At 45.0% G+C, this 23448-nt stretch overlaps 3 protein-coding genes and 1 long non-coding RNA gene across 5 annotated transcripts; 2 read left to right on the plus strand and 2 right to left on the minus strand.

The window, feature by feature from the left end:
• Positions 1-6: 6 nt before the first annotated feature.
• On the minus strand, positions 7-11325 carry hdlbpb (high density lipoprotein binding protein b). Its single transcript, XM_058067883.1, has 28 exons — positions 11195-11325; positions 9690-9768; positions 9122-9223; positions 8898-9049; positions 8617-8832; positions 8332-8538; positions 7997-8212; positions 7705-7911; positions 7397-7504; positions 7212-7316; positions 7044-7122; positions 6826-6965; positions 6643-6747; positions 6459-6572; positions 6301-6387; positions 6107-6238; positions 5439-5657; positions 5145-5366; positions 4844-5062; positions 3801-3942; positions 3588-3715; positions 3420-3524; positions 3213-3347; positions 2995-3138; positions 2748-2927; positions 2570-2686; positions 2341-2502; positions 7-2261 (listed from the first exon to the last, which is right to left on the minus strand). The coding sequence occupies exons 3-28, from the start codon at positions 9195-9197 to the stop codon at positions 2169-2171; spliced, it is 3810 nt and encodes a 1269-aa protein (XP_057923866.1). The 5' UTR covers positions 9198-9223; positions 9690-9768; positions 11195-11325; the 3' UTR covers positions 7-2168.
• On the plus strand, positions 1969-5921 carry LOC131125988 (uncharacterized). Its single transcript, XR_009129094.1, has 3 exons — positions 1969-2125; positions 5240-5385; positions 5454-5921. It is a non-coding gene; the product is annotated as an uncharacterized LOC131125988 (long non-coding RNA).
• Positions 8303-22165, plus strand: arhgef15b (Rho guanine nucleotide exchange factor 15b). Of its 2 annotated transcripts, XM_058067910.1 has the most exons (18): positions 8303-9062; positions 9144-9233; positions 9529-9613; positions 14426-14888; positions 15622-16482; positions 16565-16607; positions 16691-16743; positions 16831-17069; positions 17142-17302; positions 18295-18447; positions 18520-18646; positions 18727-18801; positions 19289-19381; positions 19482-19645; positions 19729-19893; positions 20185-20255; positions 20333-20437; positions 20681-22165. In XM_058067910.1, the coding sequence occupies exons 4-18, from the start codon at positions 14513-14515 to the stop codon at positions 20848-20850; spliced, it is 2856 nt and encodes a 951-aa protein (XP_057923893.1). In that variant the 5' UTR covers positions 8303-9062; positions 9144-9233; positions 9529-9613; positions 14426-14512; the 3' UTR covers positions 20851-22165. The 2 variants fall into 2 exon arrangements, with proteins under 2 accessions (XP_057923893.1, XP_057923892.1); XM_058067909.1 differs by lacking the exons at positions 8303-9062; positions 9144-9233; positions 9529-9613 and adding an exon at positions 12251-12664.
• LOC131125971 (uncharacterized) lies at positions 20983-23323 on the minus strand. Its single transcript, XM_058068072.1, has 4 exons — positions 23190-23323; positions 22996-23107; positions 22855-22940; positions 20983-21850 (listed from the first exon to the last, which is right to left on the minus strand). Exons 1-4 carry the CDS (start codon positions 23232-23234, stop codon positions 21329-21331), a joined length of 765 nt encoding a protein of 254 aa, XP_057924055.1. The 5' UTR covers positions 23235-23323; the 3' UTR covers positions 20983-21328.
• Between the last annotated feature and the right edge of the window lie 125 nt (positions 23324-23448).

The following is a 23448-nucleotide window of genomic DNA, read 5'->3' on the forward strand; positions in this document are numbered from 1 at the left end:
CTTGTTATATAAATGTAAAACAAAAGGACACGCTTCTTTTCTGTCAAATTTTATTTAGAGTAAGAAACAAACCCAACTGACATTTCTTTTATTGCAGTACAGTACTTACACAATCACACCTTTTTGTCAAAATGCTGTTGATTTCTTACTTATTAAGGCCAATAGTGTGTTTTTCTTGGTAGCTTTTCACAGAAATTGTAGCTGCTGTGGAGAGGGGCAGCTCTGTCCTGCCATTTAAGATCAGACGACAAGCATAAAAGCAACAACAATATGAATTTAAACGAAAGAAAAAAAATAAAAATAAATAACATACAGTACATCCCTGGGTTGCATAGTCTGTTTCATCAACCTGCCCTCTACTGTTAGATGAATTTACGCACCAAATTCGACCCTGAACTCAGCATTTTATGCTAACCCCGCAATCGCTAAGCATCGTGGGAAACGTAGTCTTTCATTCTAGATTAAAAATCTGGCGCCACTCCGTGCTACTTTGACCCAGAGCTTCAGCGACGAGGTAAGACATTTTTAAATCATTCCGTCTGTTGATGACGAGGCATTAAAAGCAGCGGTTTTGCCCTGCATTTTATGTTTAACGCCATGCTAAACTACGCTAATCCCAGCCATAACTAAATTTGTTTCGATTAACTTTAAATGTAACATTTTATGTAACAAATGTAACATTTCACTCTTTTTAAAAAAAAGGAAATCCCATAATGCTATGCGACGACACTAAAACACGAGTTTTGCTGTAAACGCTAGAGAAATGAATGAATGAAAGGAAGTTGTTTGGAGTCTTTTGTGGGGGGAAACGAGACAGAGGTGGGCGGATCGATACCAATATTGAAGTCGTCGACTCCAGGGTAGTATCAGTATCGAATCGATACTGGCGTTGTGATATCAACATTTTTTTTTAGCTTGTTTACTTATTTTGCACTATTGACTTAATCTTGCGACAACAATAAAATGGAATATTCTTACATTGTAAATTTGTGTTAAATTATTCAAATATTTCTAAGTGCTCTTTTCGGATCTGGGAAATGACCGAATCGATACTGGTGTTGTGATATCAAATTTTTTTTAAGCTTATTTACCTATTTCTCACTATTGACTTAATCTTGTGACAACAATACAATTGAATATTTTTACATTGTAAATTTGTGTTAAATTATTCAAATATTTCTAAATTTTTTTGCCCAAAATATTTGTTCTGTGTTTTATTCTCATTATAATCATCAATAAATTGAAGGCAAAATATGAAAATTATTAAATGATCTTGAAAAACGTCCAATATGTATCAGTATCGATGATACTGGCACTGTATTTACCGTAATTGGTATTGGATTGATATCAAAATTTGTAGTATCGCCCCACCTCTAAGCAGCCTTTGAGTGCACATTGACAAAAGTATCAAGCATTAATGAGAAGCTCTTAGAGTAAATGACAATGTCAGTCCAAGTTTGGTTCAGCTTCATCCAAACACAAATCTCAAGCACGCACACACACACACACACACACACACGCTCAAATATACCACCAACAAACAAAAAAATTCCCCTCACAGTTTTAAAAAAATAGCAAAAAACTCTTTATACACGTACAGTAACCACTGGCAACATGTTCCCGAACCCTGAAGAACATTATTGACCCACAAACATTATGTTGCTACAGTGGATGCTTTTTAAAAAAATAGTAGATCACAGTAGTCCAAATAAAATGGCTCCTTTTTTTTTCAAATAAATAAACAGAGCATGAGATCAGTGCAAGAAGTCGCCTCATCACGAGTCTTTTTTTTTTTTTTAAAGAAAACTACAGCAGCCGGTTTGCTTGAAAATAATCTACACCACACACACACACGCACACACACACACACACACACATGCGGCCAAGCACAGGAAAAAGAATTAGCAGTGAGTTGAGTTTGGCAGTCTGTGCAGTTCCAAGACAAAACCTTTTAGAAATGAACCGGCGATGGGGCCAGCTGAGAGGCAGAGCGGGACATTAAAGAGAGTGCGACATTCTTGTTCTCTCTTAGGGGGGCAAAGGAGAAGAGAGGAACCGATCTCCCAGAATGCATTGCAGCAAAGATTCGGGAGGAAGAAAGGAAGTAAGGAAGGAAGGACGGAAGGTGAGCAGCAATTTGATTAAATGTTGTTTCAGTGGATCTGCTTTCAAAACTTCTTAGGACCCCAGGCGGACATCTGCTTGGGGGTCACGCCTGTCCCAAATGTGGGGAAGTCCTCCGCGCTGGTCATGTCTGGGGCCTGTAACGAGCCACAGACACCCACATTGACCCACTGACCCTCAACAGAGCACGTTTTGTCACGTGCTGTTTGGCCTCACCTTATTCTCTGCGGCATTCCACGGAGCATCGCGCACCACGAATCCTTTCGCCGGGCCCCCGCTGCCATCGTCCGCTCCGCCTGCTCCGCTTCCACCTCCTCCATAGCGCGATGGAGGCTTCATGTATGCTGCCAACGTCTCAGTCTCTGTCACGCTGAGAATCTAAAAGAGTTGCAGAGGAGGTGTCAGCCATTTTGACCTCTTCCCGGAAGGCATCTTCTTCTCTTACATATTCTTCCTCCAGGTTGAGCAGATGATCGATAGCGCTGTCCACCGTCTCAGGAAGGCCCGTCACTGTCACTTTGTCGGGCTCGTCAGAGTTTGGCGGAGGGAAGCGGATATCCACCTGCAAACACAACAGAATGTTATAAAAACTGATGAACGTAAAGATGAGTTTCAAGGCTCACCTTAAATTCCTCCATCAGCTTGCGTATGGCTTTACCACGGGCACCAATAATGCGGGCGTGCGTCCTCGGGTCCAGGTGCACATCTTGGCTGACCATCTCCTGAAGCTCAGCCACTAGCTGCCGGATAGCCTGACACGCCTCCTCCACGTTGCCCTCGTACCCCGAGATGACAATCAAGTCCTGAGAGACACAAGACGCATGAACCAAGAAACAGGAAGTGCTTCATGTGATGCGTAAAGCAGCACACCTGTTGCTCGTCTCCTTTGTCAGGAAACTGGATGTTGACGTCGTGCTCTTTTCGGATCTGAGAAATGACCGCCCCCTTGCGTCCGATGATCTTCGGATGGAACTTTGGATCTACAGACATGGTTACCTTGAAGCTCCGCAGCATCTGGGAGAAGACATCTCAAGTTAATATAAGTGAAAATACATGAGTCGTGTCGGAGGACATAAATGTGTCTTCACCCTGTCCTTCTGCTCCGCCTGGAGCTCTTTGACCCGCTCCAGCACGCCCTGCTTGGCTCGCTGTACGTTGGCAGCGAGGCCCGTCACCTTAATGACATCCAGCTGCTTCTCCGGTTGCGGCACCCAGATGTTTACCTGCATATGCAAACATACAGCACATGGAGCGGCAAGCAGAGGGCGCCAGAGAGTCACAAAGCACCAGCTCACCTCATATTCTTCCATCATTTTTCGTATTCCGCTCCCTTTCTGTCCGATGATGTAGCGATGAAGCTCATAAGACACCTCAACGTCCTCTGTGATGGGGACCAAGGCCTGAGGGAAATAAAGTGATTGAAGAAGAACGTGATCTAGATCCAAACAAACATGAGAACCTACCAGCAAGGCCGTCTTGGCCAGCTCACACTTCTCTGCTCGCCCTGATATGGTGATGATGTCACACTTACGCGGGACAAATTCAACCTCTGGACTCACATCTCCATTCTCCTGTGGTGATGCCTCTGAACCTTGACAGGAAAACGTAATTGTCTCTAATGTCGGCTGTCAGAGGTTACAGCTACACAATGATCAGCAACCGGCATCAAGAACAACCTGCAGAGGCGTCTTCTCTCTCAGGGAACTTGATCAGGACCTCATGTTCCCGGGTGAGGTGCTGAATGCGGCTACCTTTGGGCCCCATGATACTGCGGTGGTAGCGCTGAGGGATGGCCACATCCACGCTCACCTGGGACTCCTGTACGGGCGAGGAACAGAAGACAAGCAGAGGCAACAACAACACGGTTAATCACCGGGGGATCATCTACTGTCGCATAACAATACCATGCCTACTCCCTGGAAATCAGGGGTCTCAAACTCAATTGACTTGGGGGCCACTGGAGCTCGGGTCTGGGTGAGACTGGGCCGAATCAGGTTTAAAAAAAAAAAAAAAAACGCATTTATGAAAAACAATTTTTTTTTAAAAACGTCGCTTTGGTTCCAATTTTCTACAAGAAAAGCTCTGATAAAACATTCCACTGTTCTTAAATATCTTACTTTTTATTTTTCTACACAAAATAAGATGAAAAATAAATAAACAAATCAAGAATAAAGAAAATCAATCAATCAGTAATAAATAAATAAATATAATAATAATAATAAAACGGCAAATAATAAAAACTTAAGAAACCACATATAGTTGGTGGGTAGACAAATTATTTTTTTCAGATTAAAATGAACAAAGCATTATTAGAGCCCTGTAGACATGACAAAACACGACTATAGTCACATTTATACTCTTTTTATTTACAACATATTGCGCAACTGCAGGGTCTTGAGACACATGCTAACTCGCAAACTAGAGAGCTAGCGACCTAAACGGTAGCCTTCAAGTTATTTCCTTTAAACTTAAATAGCCAAAAACTTACCACTTCCACACGGATAGGGAGGACAACTATTAACATGATAATCATGTAACATTAAGTACATGATACCATACAGCATCCATATCAAACTAACATCAAACTTTCATATCAAGGTGGGGGCCTCAAACTAGTGTCCTGCGGGCCACATATGGCCCGCGGGCCGCATGTTTGAGACCCCTGCTGTAAATCATCAATCATCATAATGATTTGGCTGCCTTTCTACGAACTACCTACCAAGTCCTCGATGATCTCCCTGATGCGTTTCTTGGCGGCTTCTATGCAGTCCTTGGCCCCCTTCAGAGAAACCTTTTGGCTGTTGGCACCCGTGCGAGGGAAGCTCACGGCCACGCCGCCGTATTCCTCAGCAAGTTCCCGCAACACCTGACCTCTGCGACACACAAAGTGGCGATGGTGGCGGACGTCCACATCCATGCTGTCCTCCACTACATCGTCCTGGAGGAGAAAAATCAAAACAATTGATATCTAAAGAAATTTAAAAAAAATGAAATATAATGAGTCCTGTGGAGGGCATCACCAAGTTTTTCACTAGGTTTTCTAGTTCTTTCTGCGCCTGATGAACAGCTTCCTCTTTCCCCACGATAGTGATTAGTTCCTGCTCCGTGTCATCAGGTGACGGAAAGATAATGCGGGCGCCCGTCCTGTCTCGTACACGGCGAATATTGGCCCCACCGCGGCCGATCAGGAACTTGTGGTATTCGGGCTTGGCCTGCAGTTCAACTGTGAAGTTGTTGACTTGCTGAAAGGAAGAGAAAAAGGTCAGTCACACCTCTTTTTTTTAATCTCTTCTTCATTGTTTCACTTCACTAACCTTCTCCTCGGCTAGCTGCAGCAGTTGCTTCTTGGCCTTCTCCACCTCCCCAGCAGGTCCCCTGATGGTGACCTTGTCTGAGCCGGAGCCCTCAGAGGGGAAGTGGATGTGGACGCCGCCACACTCCTCCATGACGGAGCGAACCAGGCAGCCCTTGGAGCCGATCAGGGAGTTGTGGAGCTTTGCTGGGATGGTGACCTCCGTCTCTTTAATGTTGGCCTTCAGGAGGGATGAGGTGAGGAAGGCAGAGGAGCCATTTTGAGAAGACCTTTCATTCATTCATTCATTTTCTACCGCTTTTCTCGCGGGGGTGCTGGAGCCTATCCCAGCTGACTGCGGGCGAGAGGCGGGGTACACCCTGGACTGGTCGCCAGCCAATCACAGGGCACATATAGACAAACAACCATTCACACTCACATTCATACCTATGGACAATTTGGAGTCGCTAATTAACCTAGCATGTTTTTGGAATGTGGGAGGAAACCAGAGTACCCGGAGAAAACCCACACATGCACGGGGAGAACATGCAAACTCCACACAGAGATGGCCGAGGCTGGAATTGAACCCTGGTCTCCTAGCTGTGAGGTCTACGCGCTAACCACTCGACCGCCGTGCCGCCATTTTGAGAAGACGGCACACATATTTGTTTTGTCCATCCATCGACTTACCAGTTCTCTTTGGATGGCGAGGATTCGATCTCTGGCCACCTCACAGTTGCCCTTCTTGCCCGTGATGACGATCATCTCAGAGTTGCTGTTCTCTGTGGGCAAGTCGATCTTTGTATTGGTCTCCTCCCGGATCTGGCATGATTGACAACACGTCATTTCTTGGACACAAAGTCACATGCTCACATGAGTACTACCTTTTTGATGTTGGCGCCACCTTTGCCGATGATGTTTTTATGGAACTGCTTGAAGATGGGAACAGACAGCGAGAAGCTGTTCTCTATCTGCAGAGAGCAGAGTAATGCCAGCGAATAAATCAATTCACAGTAGCCAGCGTGCTTTTTGGAGGTCATACCAGGTCAGCAATCATCTTCTGGAGGAACTTGGCACACTTCTCCACCTCACTCTTGGGCCCTCTCAGCTGCACGATGTTGCTCTTTTGCGCCGGGTCGGGGAAATTGATGATGACCTGGAGGTCACGATTCATAAGAATTCTTCTCATCAAAGTGAAGGAAATGTTGAGGAGAAAGCAGAGTCACCTCAGGGAACTTGTCTCGAACTTCTTTTATCTTCTCTCCCTTCTGACCAATGATTGTCCGATGGAACTTGTGCTCCACGATGAGGTCTTTGGTCCTCTCATTCTCCTGAAAGGCATTTTGACATCTCGTCAGCTTGCTTTCACCCGCACTTCTCATCATCTATTACGATAATCTTGTGCTCACCATTCTTTGGACCATCTCGATGAGTTCCCTGCGAGCCAGCTGGACACCTTTGGGATCTCCTTCAATCCGAACCAAGCCGCTTCGCTCGGAGTCCTGCGGGATTCTTACTGATACTTTGTATTGCTCCTTTATCCGATTGACTGAAAAAGAACAGAGAAAAGGTTGGGAAGACAAAAACTGTATGGTATCGCTCACCTTTTTTCCCAGCATCTACCCACTATTGGCGCCGTTCTTCCCAATAAGGTGTCTGTGGAAACGCTGGTCTACGTTGATCTCAGTGTAGTCCATTCTCACCAGCTGGACACACAGGGGGTCAAAATAAGATCTTGTAAGAAAAAAAGAGAAATATGACAAATAGAATGAGACATTAAATATCCAACACAGACCAGGTCCTTAATGATGTCTTGTATGTGAGCCTGAGCCTGCTCCACCTCCTCCGTTGGCCCCTCCAAGCTGATACGCTCCTCGCCATCTGTAAACTCAATGTGAACCTAAGGACGCAGAACTAGTCAGCGTGCATCCTCGATCCCGTTCTGCTTTTTCTTTCAATTCCATGTTACATTGCTCTTACTCGTGGGAGCTGCTGTGTTATGCGCCCGATGTTCTGTCCCTTCTTGCCGATGATGAATCGATGCAGCCAAGCCGGAGCCGTCACCTCCACCACAATCACACTCTTGGCCTGCAAGACAAGTATTAAACAGAAAAAAGATATAGGGTATGCTGGAGCCTATCCCAGCTGACCACGCAGCATATTAATAACACGACAAGACCTGAAAATGTATGCAAACAGACGCTAAATGTTGTTTTCAACATTTTCACCATTAACCAAAAAAACATGCTAACCAAGGTTGGCTGTAACCAAATACTGCATCTCCTCACCTTGGCATAGACTTGTGTGAGAGCTGGACCCAGCTTGTCCGGCTCCCCCCTGAGGATGATGGTCTCTGAACCCGAATCCAGCAGAGGCATCTCCACCGACACCCCCGTGGCCTCCAGGATCTCTTGCAAGGTGTTGCCCTTTGGACCAATGATGTACTTGTGCTGCGATTTCTTCACCTCCACTGAGATAGTAGTGGTCTTCCTCTTCTGTTTGGGTAAGAAAAGTAATTAGTTATGACTTGTTTTGTTTTTACTCTCTTTGGATGGAGAATGTGCACCAAAGCGACCGCACCTTGTCGTCGTAGATGGCTCGGATGCGGCTGAGCGCCAGGGCGACAGCCTCCTTCTCCCCAGTGATGACGATCTCGTCCTTCGGCAGGCTGGGTGGAGGGACGCTGATGCGAGCGCCAGTCTCCTGACTCAGCTCCTGCACCAGCCGGTTGTGTGGGCCAGCGATGAAGGGGTGGAAGACCTTCTCCAGGGAGAGACGCTCCACTGCACGCTTGTCCTGTGGAGAGTGAGATGGAACATGAAGTGTTTTTCATAGATATATTATTATTTAAGGGGAAATTCATGCTTTTCATTCTATTTGATGGATGATGATGATGAGCATCCCCCATGTCTGACCTGTTCCGCTGAGATAAGGAGTATCTCATGACGGGCCTTCTCGATACCCTCCTTGGTGCCGGTGACGCGGATGTTGGCGCTGGGGTCGTCTGGGCGTGGAATAGCGATCTTGGTGGCCGTCTTCAGCTCCAACTCTTGCAACTTCTCACCATTCTTACCGATGACAAAGCGATGGTGCTCCTTGGGGATGCCCACTGTGGCTGAGGCCTAGGGTTTGTTGGGAAAAAAAAAAAAGTGCATTCACTAAAAATGGAACAAGACAAACTGTAACTTTTCTGACTTTACCTGAGTCTGCAGTCGTGCTACAATTTCCTTTCGAGCCTTCATCACAGAGTCCAGTTTTCCAGTGACCATGATGGATAGGCCCTGGTCTTTCGCCAGGGACAGCTCAATGTGGGCTCCTGTCCGCTGCATGATGTCCAAGCACACTTTAGCCTCTTCACCTTCCCCAAACTGGCTGTTGTCCTTGTAGCGACGCTCCTCGAGGGGCACGTGGAACACCTGAAGACATCGCAGGCCAATTGTGAATGACGAGTGTCGTTGGATGCCGTCGCCGGCAAACTGACCTGCGTGATGACGGAAGCTTTGATGGGTCTAATTTTGCCCCCCCAGGCAGGAGCCACCTCTCCAGCCTTCTCCCCCGGTGCACCTTTCTCTGGCAATGGCGGGAAGGCCTCCAAGTAGGTGGGGATGTAGGCCTCATCCTCTGGGACGCCGCCTGCATCGGAAAGGTGAGTAAATGTGAATTGAAAAAATGAAAATCAGTTGATAATATGGTCATAAATGTTACCGGTCATCTCCTGGTCTTTCAGGCCACTGCGGTGCTCCGCAAAGCTCTCAGGGGTCAACACTGCCACTGAGCTCATAGTTCAAGACTTATTCCTCGATTCCACTGAAATAAGGTAAGAAGAAGAAGAAGAAAACGTGAAAAAACAGATGACGCATACATATATATTTTTTAAACATGTCTAACCACTAGCGTAGATACACGCTGCATCTGAGACTCCAATTAATCCTTGACAAGTCCTAAACAAACACAGGGGGCCTGTAGTGCTTCAGGGGAAACACAAATCACACACGCACACACACTGCGGCGACTGCTAGTAACATTCCTGGTGATGCACAGTCGTAAGATCGCTAAACGTTCAATGCTAATACTCTTTGCACCAGTGACTTTCTGTCTATGAATCATTCCAGGCATTTCACGCTCCTCTGAATGTATCCCAGGGCTTTACCTTAATTCACAACTGCAAGGTGACATGCTGCCAACAACAACATCAAGGTAAGCTAAGTCAGGCGCAAACTTGTAGCTCACTCAATCTACAAGATGACACATTGTCTTGTGCAAAGAGTTTTACCTGCAAAGGTCGATTGCCAGAGAGTCCGTCCAGTTAGCGGCTACCGTAGGCGCTTCAGTGTGAGTCTGTTTTTCAGCTCCTGGGTACATAGCAGATTTTAATAATTTTGGGGGGGAAAAAACTCTGAAAGCAAACACTGCAAAGACCGTCCACACCAGTGGTTATGCGGATTTAATCGTAAAGCCAAGACATGAATGTAGTTACACCAGACATGCTTGAACTCTACAACAATTAGTGGGCAGCGGTGACTCAGAAGGCAGAGGAGGTTGTCTCAAAACCAGAGAGTTGTGTTGTTGTGTCCTTGGGCAAGACACTTCACCACCATGCCACCAGTGCCACCCACACTGTTGTATAAATGTAAATGAAGTTTTTGGTGGTGGTCGGTCAGTCTACCCCAAGCCTGCTGTGGTTATAAATGTAGATTACCACCACCAACTGCGGTGACTGTGGATTGAATAACTAATAGGTTTTCAATGTGAAGCGCTTTGATATCATGTAAAGCACAATGTAAATCCATTGCCTTATTATTCTATTGTGCACAACATCGAACCACACAGCACCCCCCCAATAAAGACCCAGTGTATTGTGTGTTGGGTAGCAGCTAATGGAAGGTACCTGGTCTAGCCATATCTGGTTCTTGGGAATGGAACGTCATCACAATGGTGGAGGCTGAACTCCATCCATCCATAGGTAGAATATAATTTAAATGAGCTGTTGCTTTAAAGATGCACATGTCATTAATGTTGTATAATTATTATTAGATGCCTTATTATTTGACAGTACGTAAAGGTTTAAGTTTAGGAGGGTGTAGTACATGTTGTAGACTTATAACTTATTTGTGTACAGTATTTCCTGTTTGGCCACTTCACTGGCACTACATCAATGTTATGTAATTCTAATTAAATAACACATTATATAGTGCAAACGTTTATTAAGGTTCTTGCTTTTACAACTAATCTGTAGTTATTTGTGATAGCGGTGCTAATGAGAAATAGTGAAGGATTTGGGGGGGTGCATTATTTTCCTTCTCTATAAAGTCCATCACAAAGATCGACGATAAAGGCAAGAAAGAATAAACAAAAAGAACAACGACTGTGTTCGTGAAGTAGAGGAAGATGGAGAGACGACATAATCCAGCCCTAAGGCGCATCTCGAGCCGGTCGACTGCGTTGCTAGCTCGGGCGTTCCTGCGCTTCAAAAAATTAACCTCTGCTAGCAATCGCGGCTGCAATATGGTAGTTTTTATGCTTTTATAAATGCACAATATAAAGCAACGTCACGGTGCCCAGACCTCACTGTTAGCCGCCTGTGCTTTCTGATAATCGGCTAAAAAAAAACACGCCAGGCGCACTAGCTCCAGGGCGATAACCTTGCTAACCCCGGCTGCGTCTCTTTTGTCGGCAAACCAGCGGCTCTCTGTTTAAGCTATATGTGGACGTGAAGCTTCTCGACCGATACTCATTTAGATAAAAAGGTTAATAATAAAAAAAGCAACGGTATCTCACCTTTACAGAGAGAAATCTAGCAGAGGGTGTGCGTTTGACAGGTGATGGTGTAAACACAGATGTGATTGGTCTAGCAACATTTCCTCTGCCGGCGGAGGGATACACTCAGATGCGCTCTACGGACCGGCAAACCAAGTGCCGCAGTATAGTTACGCCACAGGAGCATCTAAATAAAATAGACCCCCGTGACTCATCTTAATCTTCTCCGTTTATAATATTAAACATTGCTGCTGCCACACACTCAACATGCTGTGCCAACTGGTCAAAAATCAGCCATTGACATGTCCAGCAAAAATTAATTGCCAATTCTCAGTTTCGACGCAAGGTGGAAGTAACATTCCAAAGTTAACAGGTGGAGCGTTATTATTATTATTATTTTACAACTAGTATCTAGAATTATATATTATAACATTATTACAGCGTCAGCAATTAACTTAAAAAATTAAAAACTACAGTAACTTAGACGTTCACTTACAATAAAGTTTCTAAATTTTATAACAAAAACGGAAGCAGTTGCCAGGATCGTTCACTTCACAATAAAAGTCAGCTCCGACACGACAAGCACAGAACTGGCTTTTTATTACGATAGGTCACAAGCACCAAGCTTTATTTTCAAAAGTAAGCGGAAGTGCTGATTTCATTCCTTTTCAAAGACGCTGGAAATAAGGACAGCTTACTTCCATGCAAATGCATGGAGCAGAGTAGTACACGATGGCGCAGAAAGTCCGCCATGATGGTAAAAGTAAGAGAACTGGGCGGGGCTAGGCGCACAATAGTGTCCAGTGTATTTACTACCTCTGAGCTAGGTGTAAAAAAAAAGTTATGCTCAGTCTTTTTAACAGTTTAACAGGAATTAATTTTGTCATTGACGCTCAGAGTAGTGAGGAATGAGACATGACGTGATCCTGTGATCAAATTCAACACTCACCTGTCATATCTCTGTTAACTAGACACACTGCAGTTAAGATGTCTATAATCCAACTGACTGTGTTTTTGATGTATTAAACCGACACCATTTTTCATGTCCCTACCTGAGCATTTCATCGCAAGTTATTGAGGAATAGTGTGTAATAGTATTTCAGGATTTTGCTTAGCATCATGGCGGCCAAACCAGCACATAGCGTACTACGGAAGTGAAAGTTACGTAATTTGTTTTATATGTAGAGTCTTTGGTCCGTCTAGCGTGATCACTTGTAGACCATTGGGGGCGTTGTTGTTGTCCTGGCTCTCCTCCGCTCCTCACACTCTCTCTGCCGGCAACAAAGAAGGCACATCGATGAGTGATCGATGTTTTATTTTTTTTAAAAACATTTTTTGTTACATATTTTAAAATCTTCTCTTGTATTTTAAAGCTGCTTGTCGTACGAATGGACTTTTAATACTCCAGATTAGTAACTAATGTTGTCCTGGCTAACAATGTTGGAGCCTAATGACTGAAGAGCGATACTCCTACACGTCTCAATCATCCTGGTGAGTTCTCTTTGTTTTACAAACTTTATTGAACGTTTTTTCTAGCAACTGAAAACTACATAGAAGCTGTGGAAAGTCCAAACTGAACCCACCCGATCGCCTCTAGGGCTTTAAAAAAATCACAATTGAACCACTTGTGTAACTGTGGAACATCATGGGAATACTTGCAACATTTCTACACACTGCGAATACATGCACAATAAGAGTGTAATGGAATAAGAAAAACAGCTTTGTTTGTCATCTGTAAATTGGATGCAAAGTATGCTAATTGTTAGTTAATTGGTCTCATCGTGAGACTGCAAGCTTGGTATACAATGCTACACAATCTGAAACATGCTTAACAAGATACACCGAGGAACATCACATGTTTGCCCCCCTACACAAGTCAACATGTTTGAACAGGAGTAGGAAGAAGCACGCTTTTAATGGCAAACACTTCTGGATGTCTTCCTTCTACTATTATTAATGTTGATGCTTGTCAGCTCTTAAACCCCCCCACTCTACCCACCCATTTAATGCACACTGACTCATAGCCTTCCACAACAGATGGTATACACACACAGCATTGTGTTAATGGAAGCACTTAAGGATTGTTCTCGGGCTGCCCTGATTTGAGACACTATACCATATTTGATACATATTGGTGTTACAGGACAAACCCACACTTCCCAGTGATGAATGAGTGTCCCACTGACCCAGCCTGAGTGTTTGTTCAGTGTCCATTCAACTAGAGAAAGTAGCTATAGAACTAAACAGGTCAAGGAAGAGATGTCAGAAGCGCTTACTGTTCAAATATCTGAAGTACATTGTGGCTCACTGCACAATAGACAATAGACGACAGTAAAATGTATGCAGTCATGCCTCAATTGTGTTTAAAAATCATCTACCCCCTAAAAAAAAAAAAAATCCAAAATGAAACCTGAAACCTCCCCTTGTCTTTTTTGGAACAAGTTGACTGAGTCGGTGGCACACGTCGCTTTCCAAACTGGTCCGACAAGATGGTTTACGTTCTCAAAAACAACCAGCCACCGGTCGGCCGGAAGTCATCTTTGTTTTTTTATCCGCTGTTATTTTAAAAAACTGTTTTATGTGAAGTGAATGATATACAAAGCCAAATAAACGACATGAATCAACTATGGGTGTTTGCTCAGCTGACTGCTGTTATTATTCCTCCTCGGTGTTTACCTCAGTAGCTGTCTTGCCAGCACGATTCCCGCCATGGCTCACGTGCTTGTATTACCAGCTGACGTCATTGTTTTTCCTATAAGATGATGACAGTTTGCCAGTTTTGCGAGGTTTGGTTTGTCTGCTCTGATTTATTCAGCCTTTAATGCGAAACACTTTCATTAATAATGAAACTTTTTTGGATTCGGAAGGTTTCACAGAGGCACCGTTGTTTCAGTACTTGAGCTGCAGGGATAAGGAGTGGACCTCTTCATGGTGCAAAGTTCATTTTTTCCTCTTCAGGCACTAAGGAGGTTGGGTTTGTTTATAATAACTCAAGGTCTGATTGTATTACAGAAGGTTGCCACGGTGAACAAAGGATTGCCATACTGGTTGTGTTTGTCTAACATTAACTCATTTCCACAGAACCTTTTTGGAGTATGACACTGTTAGGCTTTTAAGGAATGCTCAGCTCTATTTTTAATCCACTTTTCTCTTTCATTTCTAGCCTGTTTTTTTTTTTTCTTCAAAGAGGAACACTCTCAACCCTGCAAACCACCCCAGTTACTCTAACATCTGTCTCCCTATTCTGACCAGGTGTGGATGACCTGTTCAGGAGAACATTCAGAGCCTGGACTCTGATTTGAAGCACCTCACCAGAGAAGGCATCCTCCCGCACTCACCATGTTCACACAGGAAGCATCTCAGCAATCTGCATCCCAGTCAACTGAGGTCAAACCTCGTCCGGACATCCCCCCGAAACCGACCGAACGAACTGCCTCCCTTCCACCTTGTGATGAGAGCGAACGCTCTTCCAGCCCCTCCAGTGTGAACGTGAAGAGGATCGTAAACAAGTTCACCAAAAGCAAGGTTACGCTGGACAAAAGCGCAGAGAGCGTGGAGCCACGGATACCCATGAGAAAGCAGCCTGTGATAAAACCAAAACCCTCCGTCACAAGCGGGCCGCCTCCACTGCCCAAGAAGAGGACCCGCCTCCCGCATGTGAAGAGCACGGATTCGGAGGACGCTGACAGTGTCTGCAGCGAACAAAGTCGATCAGGTACACACCGCCTTCAACGTACAAGCTCATCTTTAATATCCCGCTTAGGAAAAACTGACAGATCACAATGCCAAGTCAGCAATAACTGCAAGAAAAATGAAAAATCTTGCTGGCGGCTAACACCAGTCAAGCTTGTGCACACGTGTGTGCATGTGTGCACTAATTGAGTACAGAAAAAATATATATAATTTGGAATTTGGAGATTCCCACATGCTGAAGGTGTGGCGCATGTGTTCCAATAACAGGTTCTGTTGCTCACCTGACTAGATTTGCATTTAATGTGATTTAATAATTGCATTTAATGCAATTTCATAGTTGCATTTAATGCGATTTAATTTAACAAGTATGTGTTTTTAATGCTAAGAGCCAAATTGAACCACTGAGTGACCTTTTAGTTGTGTTCCTGCCCTGACAAAACGGGAACACAACTGCTGATATTTTGCGCGTAGCCTTATAGCGTCTACGAAAAGATGTCACTTCTTTGTTTCAATTTAGAAACAGAGAAGTGAGTAACGCATTGTATTTCCAGTACCTCACACCCCTTTCTCCAATATATCCATATTGGATTTTAGCCTAGCAATCCTCTAAATTGGCCATTAATGTTTGAAGACACCATTTCCTCACTGTGCTGACTAAACAATCAAATACAAAAGTGGAGTGGTTGTGGTGGTGGTTAGTGGCCTATTGGTGCACATCTGAGCGGTCCTAATGTCCTCATGTTCCTCCCCTGCAGAGCCTGATGGGAAAGAGGTGGAGGCTCAGTCGGCCGGGAAAGAGGAGAGCGAGGATGGTCCAGACAGCACTTTGGGTTCCTGCTGCGACCCGAGTTGCAGCTGTGTGTGCCACATCCAGCGACCCGGCATGAAGCTGGTGTGGGTGCCAGTGAAAGGGGAGGACGACAGTGTGGGTGCAGAGGAACAATGCAGCATCTCCGAGGAGGAGGAGGTGAAGGAGCAGCAGGAGGAGGAGCAATTGAAGGATGACGAGAACCATGTAGAGGAGGAAGAGAAGTGCAACGAGGAAGTAGCTGAGGTCGAGGAGGTCGAGACGGAGATAGAAAAGAAAAAGTTCCACAACTCGTTGGATGCTTTAATCGGCGAGCTTCACAAAAAATGCTCAGAACCTGGACCTCACTTTACTCCGTTTGTTTCCCCAAAACAGAACCAGCTAGTGCCAGTCAACAACAATACCCCCCAAGAAGAAAAAAATGAAGGTATTTATGAGTCCGTCATCTGTACGGTTGATCCCGGTCAGAGTAAGAAAACCACTCATGAAGTGGATGCTCCTCAAGTGAAGTTGCCCTTACCAGCTCGCCGCTCTAAGCCTCCAGAGATCCAGCTGGACGGCGCTTCAGGATCAGGGGCGGATGATGTCCCGCCTGCCATCCCGCCTCGCATACCCATTACTCAGGACTTTCGTTGCCTCGTGCCCCAGGTTTCGGTAGAGGAGAGGAGCTTATTGCGACCCTCACCCCCCAGCAGCAACGGCAGCACCCCACAGCACACCAGCCCCATTCTGCCTCACAGAAACCTACTGCTACTTCCAAAGACGGATCTCAACAAGGGCAACAGTCACACCGGTGCACAGAAAAATGGTGTGTAAGTCGCAGGCGCTTTGATTGTGAACTCCGAGAGGTGATTGTGCATGATGATCACAATGTGCTTGGCGTTTTTTAGAAGGAGATGATGAAGGAGTGAAGGACGAGCCGACGGAAGAAGTGTGAGTTTGAGCAGCAAGCAAAAACAACACCTGTCTTGTCACTGTGTTAATTCCCTTCATATTGCCTGCTATTCCCGTTGCAGGCTTCCCATTCAGACAGATGTTTCCAACAGCTGGAAGTCCCGGCTGCAGAATGGTGAGGAGAAAACTCAAAGTCTCAAAAACATCAAACGAATACAGTACACACATAGACACCATCGTACTTGTCATGTGACTCCTCCAGAGCCTTTGTACCAGACGTACCGAGCCACCGTCATCACCAAGGAGATCCGCCGGCAAACAGTTTGCAGGAACATCAGCCAGACGAGCGCCGACTATGCCATGGACTTGCCGAGCCGCCGCAACGCCAAAACCAGCCCGATGCCTGCAACACGCCAGAGCACCCTGTGGCGGGAGGTGCCAGCGGTGCAGGAAAGTGGCGTCCTGGAGCAGCTCACAGTTGAACAGTGCAAATATCAGGAAGTAAGACGGTTTCACCTATTCAAAGGATTGTTTCTTTCTATCCAAACTTGAACATTGCGCTCTTCCTGGCAGAGTATGTTTGAGGTTTTGACATCGGAGGCCTCCTACCTTCGGTCGCTCCATGTGCTAACAGAACACTTCCTGGAAAATCGGGAGTTAGAGGAGACGCTGGTCCTCATGGACAAGAAAACCCTCTTTTCCAACATCCTAAGAGTCCGCGAGGTCAGTGAGAGGTAAGAGGGAAAGCTGTCTTGGTCGCCAGCCAATCACAGGGCACATATAGACAAACAACCATTCACACTCACATTCATACCTATGGACAATTTGGAGTCTCCAATTAACCTAGCATGTTTTTGGAATGTGGGAGGAAACCGGAGTACCCGGGGAAAACCCACGCATGCACGGGGAGAACATGGAAACTCCACACAGAGATGGCCGAGTGTGGTATTGAGCTCGTGTCTCCTCTGTGTGTGGTCTGCGCGCTAAACACTTGGTCGCCGTGCAGCCATGTATTTAGTTATCATTTTCATATTGTATTTCATCACGTCAGCATTATAGCACAAGCAGGTCTTGCTGCTGGTTTTGCTATAATAATTATGACAATTTGTCATAAATATTGTTTCTTATCGGGAATTTATTACTTGGTTATTTTAGTTATATTATGCAAGTGCGGTCTTGCATGTCACAAAATTACACAATGTATATTTTTTTCTTTTTTAACAATAATTTTTGAATACCGGACATCAGCACCATGATGTTTGCTAAATACAAGGATGTAGAGTCTTGAACCAGTCATGATGTGCTATATATATCACTATATTGACAGTACTTTGTACTGTCAATATATAGTACTACTCGTACTTCGGTATGAGGTGCATTATTAAAAAAAAAACAAGAAAAAAAACAAAAAAAACCTTAAACTGTATTATGGAAAGCAGGAAGTGAACAAATGTAACAGTTACTGATTGTAAAAGTACCATTTGGAGGGGTAGGATTTAATAAGCTTTGCTTCTTCCTACTCCTTTTGGACATGTGGAACTGTGAACTGATTATGTGATGCATTCAATTGTAATCTGATGCATGTTCAAATGAAATAAAACCATTACCATGTCAGACGTAACAGTAACGGATAAAATAACGACACTGAACCTGTTATTATCCCGCCAAGAGTGAAATCCATCCATAAAAAGCCCTAAAAAGTATTTTCTTCTGAACCTGCTCATAGGTTCTTGAAGGACCTGGAGGATCGCGTGTTTGAGACCATTGTGTTCTCTGACATCTGTGACATCATCCACTACCACGCGCAGCACAACTTCCCCGCCTATATCGACTACGTGCGCAACCAGATCTACCAGGAGAAGACCTACACAAGACTCATGTGAGTCTTGCTTCCCCAGACAGGACACAACTCATCGCCATACAATAACACACGTGTGCGCCTGCGTTATAGGAACAACAAGCAGTTTGCCACCATCATCAATCGGCTCCAAGAGTCCCCACAGTGTCACCGGCTGCCGTTCACATCCTTCCTGCTGCTGCCCTTCCAGCGTATCACACGCATCAAAATGCTCATTGAGGTGAGCGAGATCAGTACAAGAAAACATGTGTAGTGGAAATAAGAAATTAAGAAATTCATAAACTTTGTTTGTTATTGCAGAACATCCTGAAAAGGACACAAGAGGGGACCAAAGAGGAGCGGATGGCCTCCAAGGCTTTGACCTCTGTTTCAAAGGTAAACGCGCACATCTTACTTACTTACAGGAGGTCCTCGCTTTACCTACGAGTTCCTTTCCTACAGCCCGTTTTCAGTGTTTTATGAATGTGAGTGTGAATGGTTGTTTGTCTATATGTGCCCTGTGATTGGCTGGCAACCAGTCCACGGTGGTACCCTGCCTCTCGCTGGAACAGATCGAGCAACGTTTGCTGTATACATTGTAGAAAATGAATGAATGTAATTTTAAAAAATGCAAGTTATCACTGCTGAATTCATAGATGCAGATCCTTACACATGGTCAAGGATACCATCTTCATCCTTGAGTCTGGTTTTTACTTCTGTGGGGGTGGCTTTACTTTTCTTTTTAACCGGAGAATCAGCCTCACGCATGACGTAAAGAAGAGTGGGAGGTTTACAAGGGGCGTCAGGGATGACATTGTGGACATTTTGCGAGCGTTCACGCATCCAGAGAGTCATGTGATCACCTGACATTGATTGCACACAGATCATTGACGAGTGCAACACAGAGGTGGGGAAGATGAAACAGATGGAGGAGTTGATCCTCATCTCTAAAACTCTGGAGTTTGACAAGCTAAAGGTGAGTGGACGCAGCATAGCATTGGATTTCATGGTCTATATTTGTATCATATATTTGTATCATACTTGGATACTTTGAAAACATATGTTGCTTGTCGTAGGCCATTCCCATCATCTCCCAGACTCGATTTCTGGAGAAGAAGGGAGAGCTGCAGGAAATGTCCCGAGGAGGAACCGTCTTCAACATGAGAGTCAAGTTCAATCCCATCTACCTCTTTCTCTTTAACGACCTGCTCATCATTACTGCCAATACGGTCAAGAGAGGGTAAGACACATGATTTCTTTCAGAACTGCTTTTAACTGTGATTCTTGTCCTCATTGCACTTGTCTCACTCTTTGTCTCGACAGTGCCGAGCGCTTTGTGGTGTTGGACTACGCCCATCGGTCTCTGGTGCAGGTGCAGCCCCTGGAAGAGGAGAGAAGCAGCGGGCCCTATGAGAACTGCTTCACTCTCATTCTGCTGGAGAACCACAATGGGCGCATGATGGAACGCCTCATCAAAGCACCGTCCCAGTGAGAAGAACCATATTCTCATTTGGAGAAGCATCTCTTTGCATGTCATTAAGTTGTTTACGTTATTTCCACTGACATATACAGGACAGTGTCCTATATTATAATGGAACAGTGGTTAGTCCAAGCACTTTCTTTCGAAATCTCCCTGGCAACAGCATTAAAAATAGCTTAAAGATGTTTTTTTAGAAGGACAATTTCCTGTTTTTGATATGTATCCACCTCAAAGTGCAGGAATAGTGACACTTTGGGACCTTTAAAGTCCAATTAACTGCTTTTTTTTTTTTTGAACAGGCCAGACATGCATAGGTGGATGGCGGCCTTCCCAAGCAAGGAGGAAGATGATGTCGTCTATGACGTCTGGGGTGAGCACATGCGCAGTGACAGTGACGTCTGCTGGGTGTTTTTCATAGTGTTTTATTTGAGTGTGTGGGGGGGTCAGACTGTCCTCAGGTGCAGTGTGTGGAGCAGTACGTGGCACAGCAGGCCGACGAGCTCAGCCTGGAGCCCACTGAGATCGTCAACGTCATCCGCAAAACCAACGAGGGTGAGTGAGAAAAACGTTCCGGGGGCTTTAGTTTTTCTTTCTAAGACCCGATGATGACATCACTAACACAGCCGCTCCATCCCTGCTTCCTTGTCATCCTCATTACTGCCGCAATCCTTTCAACAGTTTATTGATTTTTTTTTTCCCTTGCATGAACAATAGAAAAACCTTCGCTTTTATCTCCCCTCCACCTCCTTCCCTCCCCCGCCCCTTTCTGTGTTTGCTGTCCCTCCCAACCCCCAGGCTGGTTTGAGGGGATCCGCCTGTCAGACGGTCAGAAGGGTTGGTTCCCTGATAACCACATCATCGAGATCACCAATGAGCACGTGAGGAGGCGCAACCTGAAGGAGCGCTACAGAGTCATTCAGGCGGCTAGCGTGGTGGCCAACAACAAAAGCCGCGTCTTGAACTAGGGACCTTTTTTAAGGGTGACATTTTACATTGACTTTTTTTTTTTTTATCTCCCTACTTACAGTGATTAGTGATGACGCGATGGACATGATCATCACTCTAAACTTGAACCGGACTGTTTCAAGGAGACCCTGTACAGAGAACATCCTTTTAATGTGTGATTGTGTGTGTGTCATAGCAACCACATTGTAAACAAGTCAAACACACAACAACAAAAGCAGCACAAACTGTAAAATCCAACAAAAAGATTCTTCCTGTTATGTTCGGAAGTGAAAAAAAACTGCATATTAGCCACCTTGCGTAAGATTATTTCTGTAAATAGACAACGTGCTGCTAGCAGGTTTACAACACACAATAAAAGTGTAACTAGAATATGAATATGAAGTAATAGTTGAAGATGTCAAATGTGCACATGAACCATTGAACCATTGTCTGATGCCTCCCGGGCAAACTAATTGTTATGAGGACTTAAGGGAAGTCCTAAATAGGTAAAAAAGGTAGGGGAAGAGGTATGAGGTACTCCTCATAGATCTCCACTGCATCTATCAGCATGACCTCCATCCGTTCTGGTTTGCAGCTATGAGGTTCTTCTGTCCCTCCATCAGGACACCTTTGAAACACACCTGTGCCCTCGTCTCCCACACCAAAGCCTCCCAAGAGGGTGTGAGCTGCCTCAAGCTCAGCATCGGACCATCTTCCATTTTCCTCGTCATGTCCTGCTGCTGAGCCGGAATACTCCCCGAGGCCGCTGGTGTCCCCGCACCACAATGAAGCCTCCGCAGTGCTGGTTGATTCCACATCCACCTTGTGGTGCAATTCTATGGAACAAGTGATGGCCAGGATCTCAGCCCCATTCAGCTGGATGACCCCCTGGGTTAGACCACCTAACGGACAGACATTGGAGCTACCCGGCTCTCTCTGCTTTGGATCTGCTTGCTTTGGAGCTTCACGCGAGGACACAATCGGCGGTGGAGTGTTGAGCTGAAATGAACTCAACTCCAACTAGAAAGAAGTGGGAATTTTCAGGTGAGCGATCTTGCCGAGAAACTGTTGAAAAATTCCCTGTCTTGGAATGCTAACAATCTGGATCTACACTATATTTACCGGGGTTTTCCATGGCAGTCGGTAATTACAGCAAGATATTGGGTGTAGACTGATGACACCTTTTGGAATGAGCTCCCAAATGTACTCTGTGTTGAATGTTTTGTGACATCAGGATTACGTTTTGTCAACTTTTGGAACTCACGGGTACGCATCTCTTGTTCACATACTCACCCAAACTAACTGCATTTTTGTATAAATCTAATATCCTGTGAAAAAGCACCAAATCTGGTCCTTTCCTCAAGTCGGCTTCAGGTTCACAACAAAGACTCAAGGTTCACTGACTCGCTGGGCAATTACAGAACTTGAAGAGGGTCGAAATTGCTGAACATGCACTTTGTGAGGAGGGACTCCAATTGAGTACTAAATAATTTCAGGGAGGGCGGCATGGCAGTCTAGTGGTTAGCGTGCAGACCTCACAGCTAGGAGACCAGGGTTCAATTCATGCTTTGCATGTTCTCCCCGTGCAAGCGTGGGTTTTCTCCGGGTATTCCAGTTTCCTCCCACATTCCAAAAACATGCTAGGTTAATTGGTGACTCCAAATTGTCCATAGGTATGAATGTGAGTGTGAATGGTTGTTTGTCTATATGTGCCCTGTGATTGGCTGGCGACCAGTCCAGGGTGTACCCCGCCTCTCACCCAAAGACAGCTGGGATAGGCTCCAGCACCCCTCGCGACCCTCGTGAGGAAAAAGCGGTAGAAAATGAATGAATGAATAATTTCAGGGAGTAGATCATAAGAAGTTGAGCCGGTAAAAGGAGTACATCACTAGTTGATACAATAGCTAGTTTTTTGTCTTTAAATATCCATACAGTATATCTGGTGTATTAAAAAATGTAAACTTTTTTTAATGTTTACATTTTTTTAATATGTGCCTTACATTACCAGAAAGCTAAATGTTTACCTCCGAATTTGCCACAGTGTTGGGGATCCTTTTCCCCCATTGGGTGGGTTCATTGTAGAAGACCTCTTGTGGGCTGAGGCAAGGAACTAAAGAGGAGCGAACGTTACTGCAGCTGACGAGATTGAATGCAGGTAAACTCACCTGTTTGGAAGGGGTACAAGCTGCCTTTAGCAGTCATGTACAGAGGCATGAAGGAAGGGTGGGACAGGGTCCTGTTGGAACAGTGGGGCAGGACAGCAGGCCGGTGGGACCACTGTTTGGGGTGGCGTCCACGCTAATTAGCTTTAGCTTTATTTACAACGTGCAATGTATTTAGAAACGGTTATAACACTTACATAGTCACTCATGGTTGAAGGTTTTGTGGAGTTTGGCGGTGTCATGGAAGTAAGACGAAGTGGTGGCGATTACTTTAGCGCCCTCCTCTGGCTATTTTACTGTATGAACGTCAGCTCAGGGGCCATTTCTTTAGGTATACCGGCCAATGCCTGATCCATCCATCTTTTATACCACTTTCCTCATTAGGATCAAAATTTAAAAAAAAAATGTAGTTATTTAAATAATGCCATTTTGATACTTGATAAGTAATTTAATCAG

The sequence above is a fragment of the Doryrhamphus excisus genome, chromosome 3, assembly GCF_030265055.1.
Source record: "Doryrhamphus excisus isolate RoL2022-K1 chromosome 3, RoL_Dexc_1.0, whole genome shotgun sequence".
Lineage (NCBI taxonomy): Eukaryota > Metazoa > Chordata > Actinopteri > Syngnathiformes > Syngnathidae > Doryrhamphus > Doryrhamphus excisus.

Excerpts from the sequence above, each read along its gene's own strand:
- hdlbpb (XM_058067883.1), bottom strand. The coding sequence starts at position 9,197 with ATGAGCTCAGTGGCAGTGTTGACCCCTGAGAGCTTTGCGGAGCACCGC. Across the intron at positions 7,505-7,704 it reads TCACACAAGTCTATGCCAAG|GCCAAGAGTGTGATTGTGGT; the intron begins GTGAGGAGATGC and ends CTTGTCTTGCAG. Across the intron at positions 5,658-6,106 it reads TCGCCATCCAAAGAGAACTG|GCCAACATTAAAGAGACGGA; the intron begins GTAAGTCGATGG and ends TCCCTCCTGAAG.
- arhgef15b (XM_058067910.1), top strand. The coding sequence starts at position 14,513 with ATGTTCACACAGGAAGCATCTCAGCAATCTGCATCCCAGTCAACTGAG. Across the intron at positions 17,303-18,294 it reads GTCCGCGAGGTCAGTGAGAG|GTTCTTGAAGGACCTGGAGG; the intron begins GTAAGAGGGAAA and ends ACCTGCTCATAG. Across the intron at positions 18,802-19,288 it reads CTTTGACCTCTGTTTCAAAG|ATCATTGACGAGTGCAACAC; the intron begins GTAAACGCGCAC and ends GATTGCACACAG.
- LOC131125971 (XM_058068072.1), bottom strand. The coding sequence starts at position 23,234 with ATGACACCGCCAAACTCCACAAAACCTTCAACCATGAGTGACTAT. Across the intron at positions 23,108-23,189 it reads CTTCAACCATGAGTGACTAT|TGGTCCCACCGGCCTGCTGT; the intron begins GTAAGTGTTATA and ends CACCCCAAACAG. Across the intron at positions 21,851-22,854 it reads ACACTGTGGCAAATTCGGAG|TTGGAGTTGAGTTCATTTCA; the intron begins GTAAACATTTAG and ends ACTTCTTTCTAG.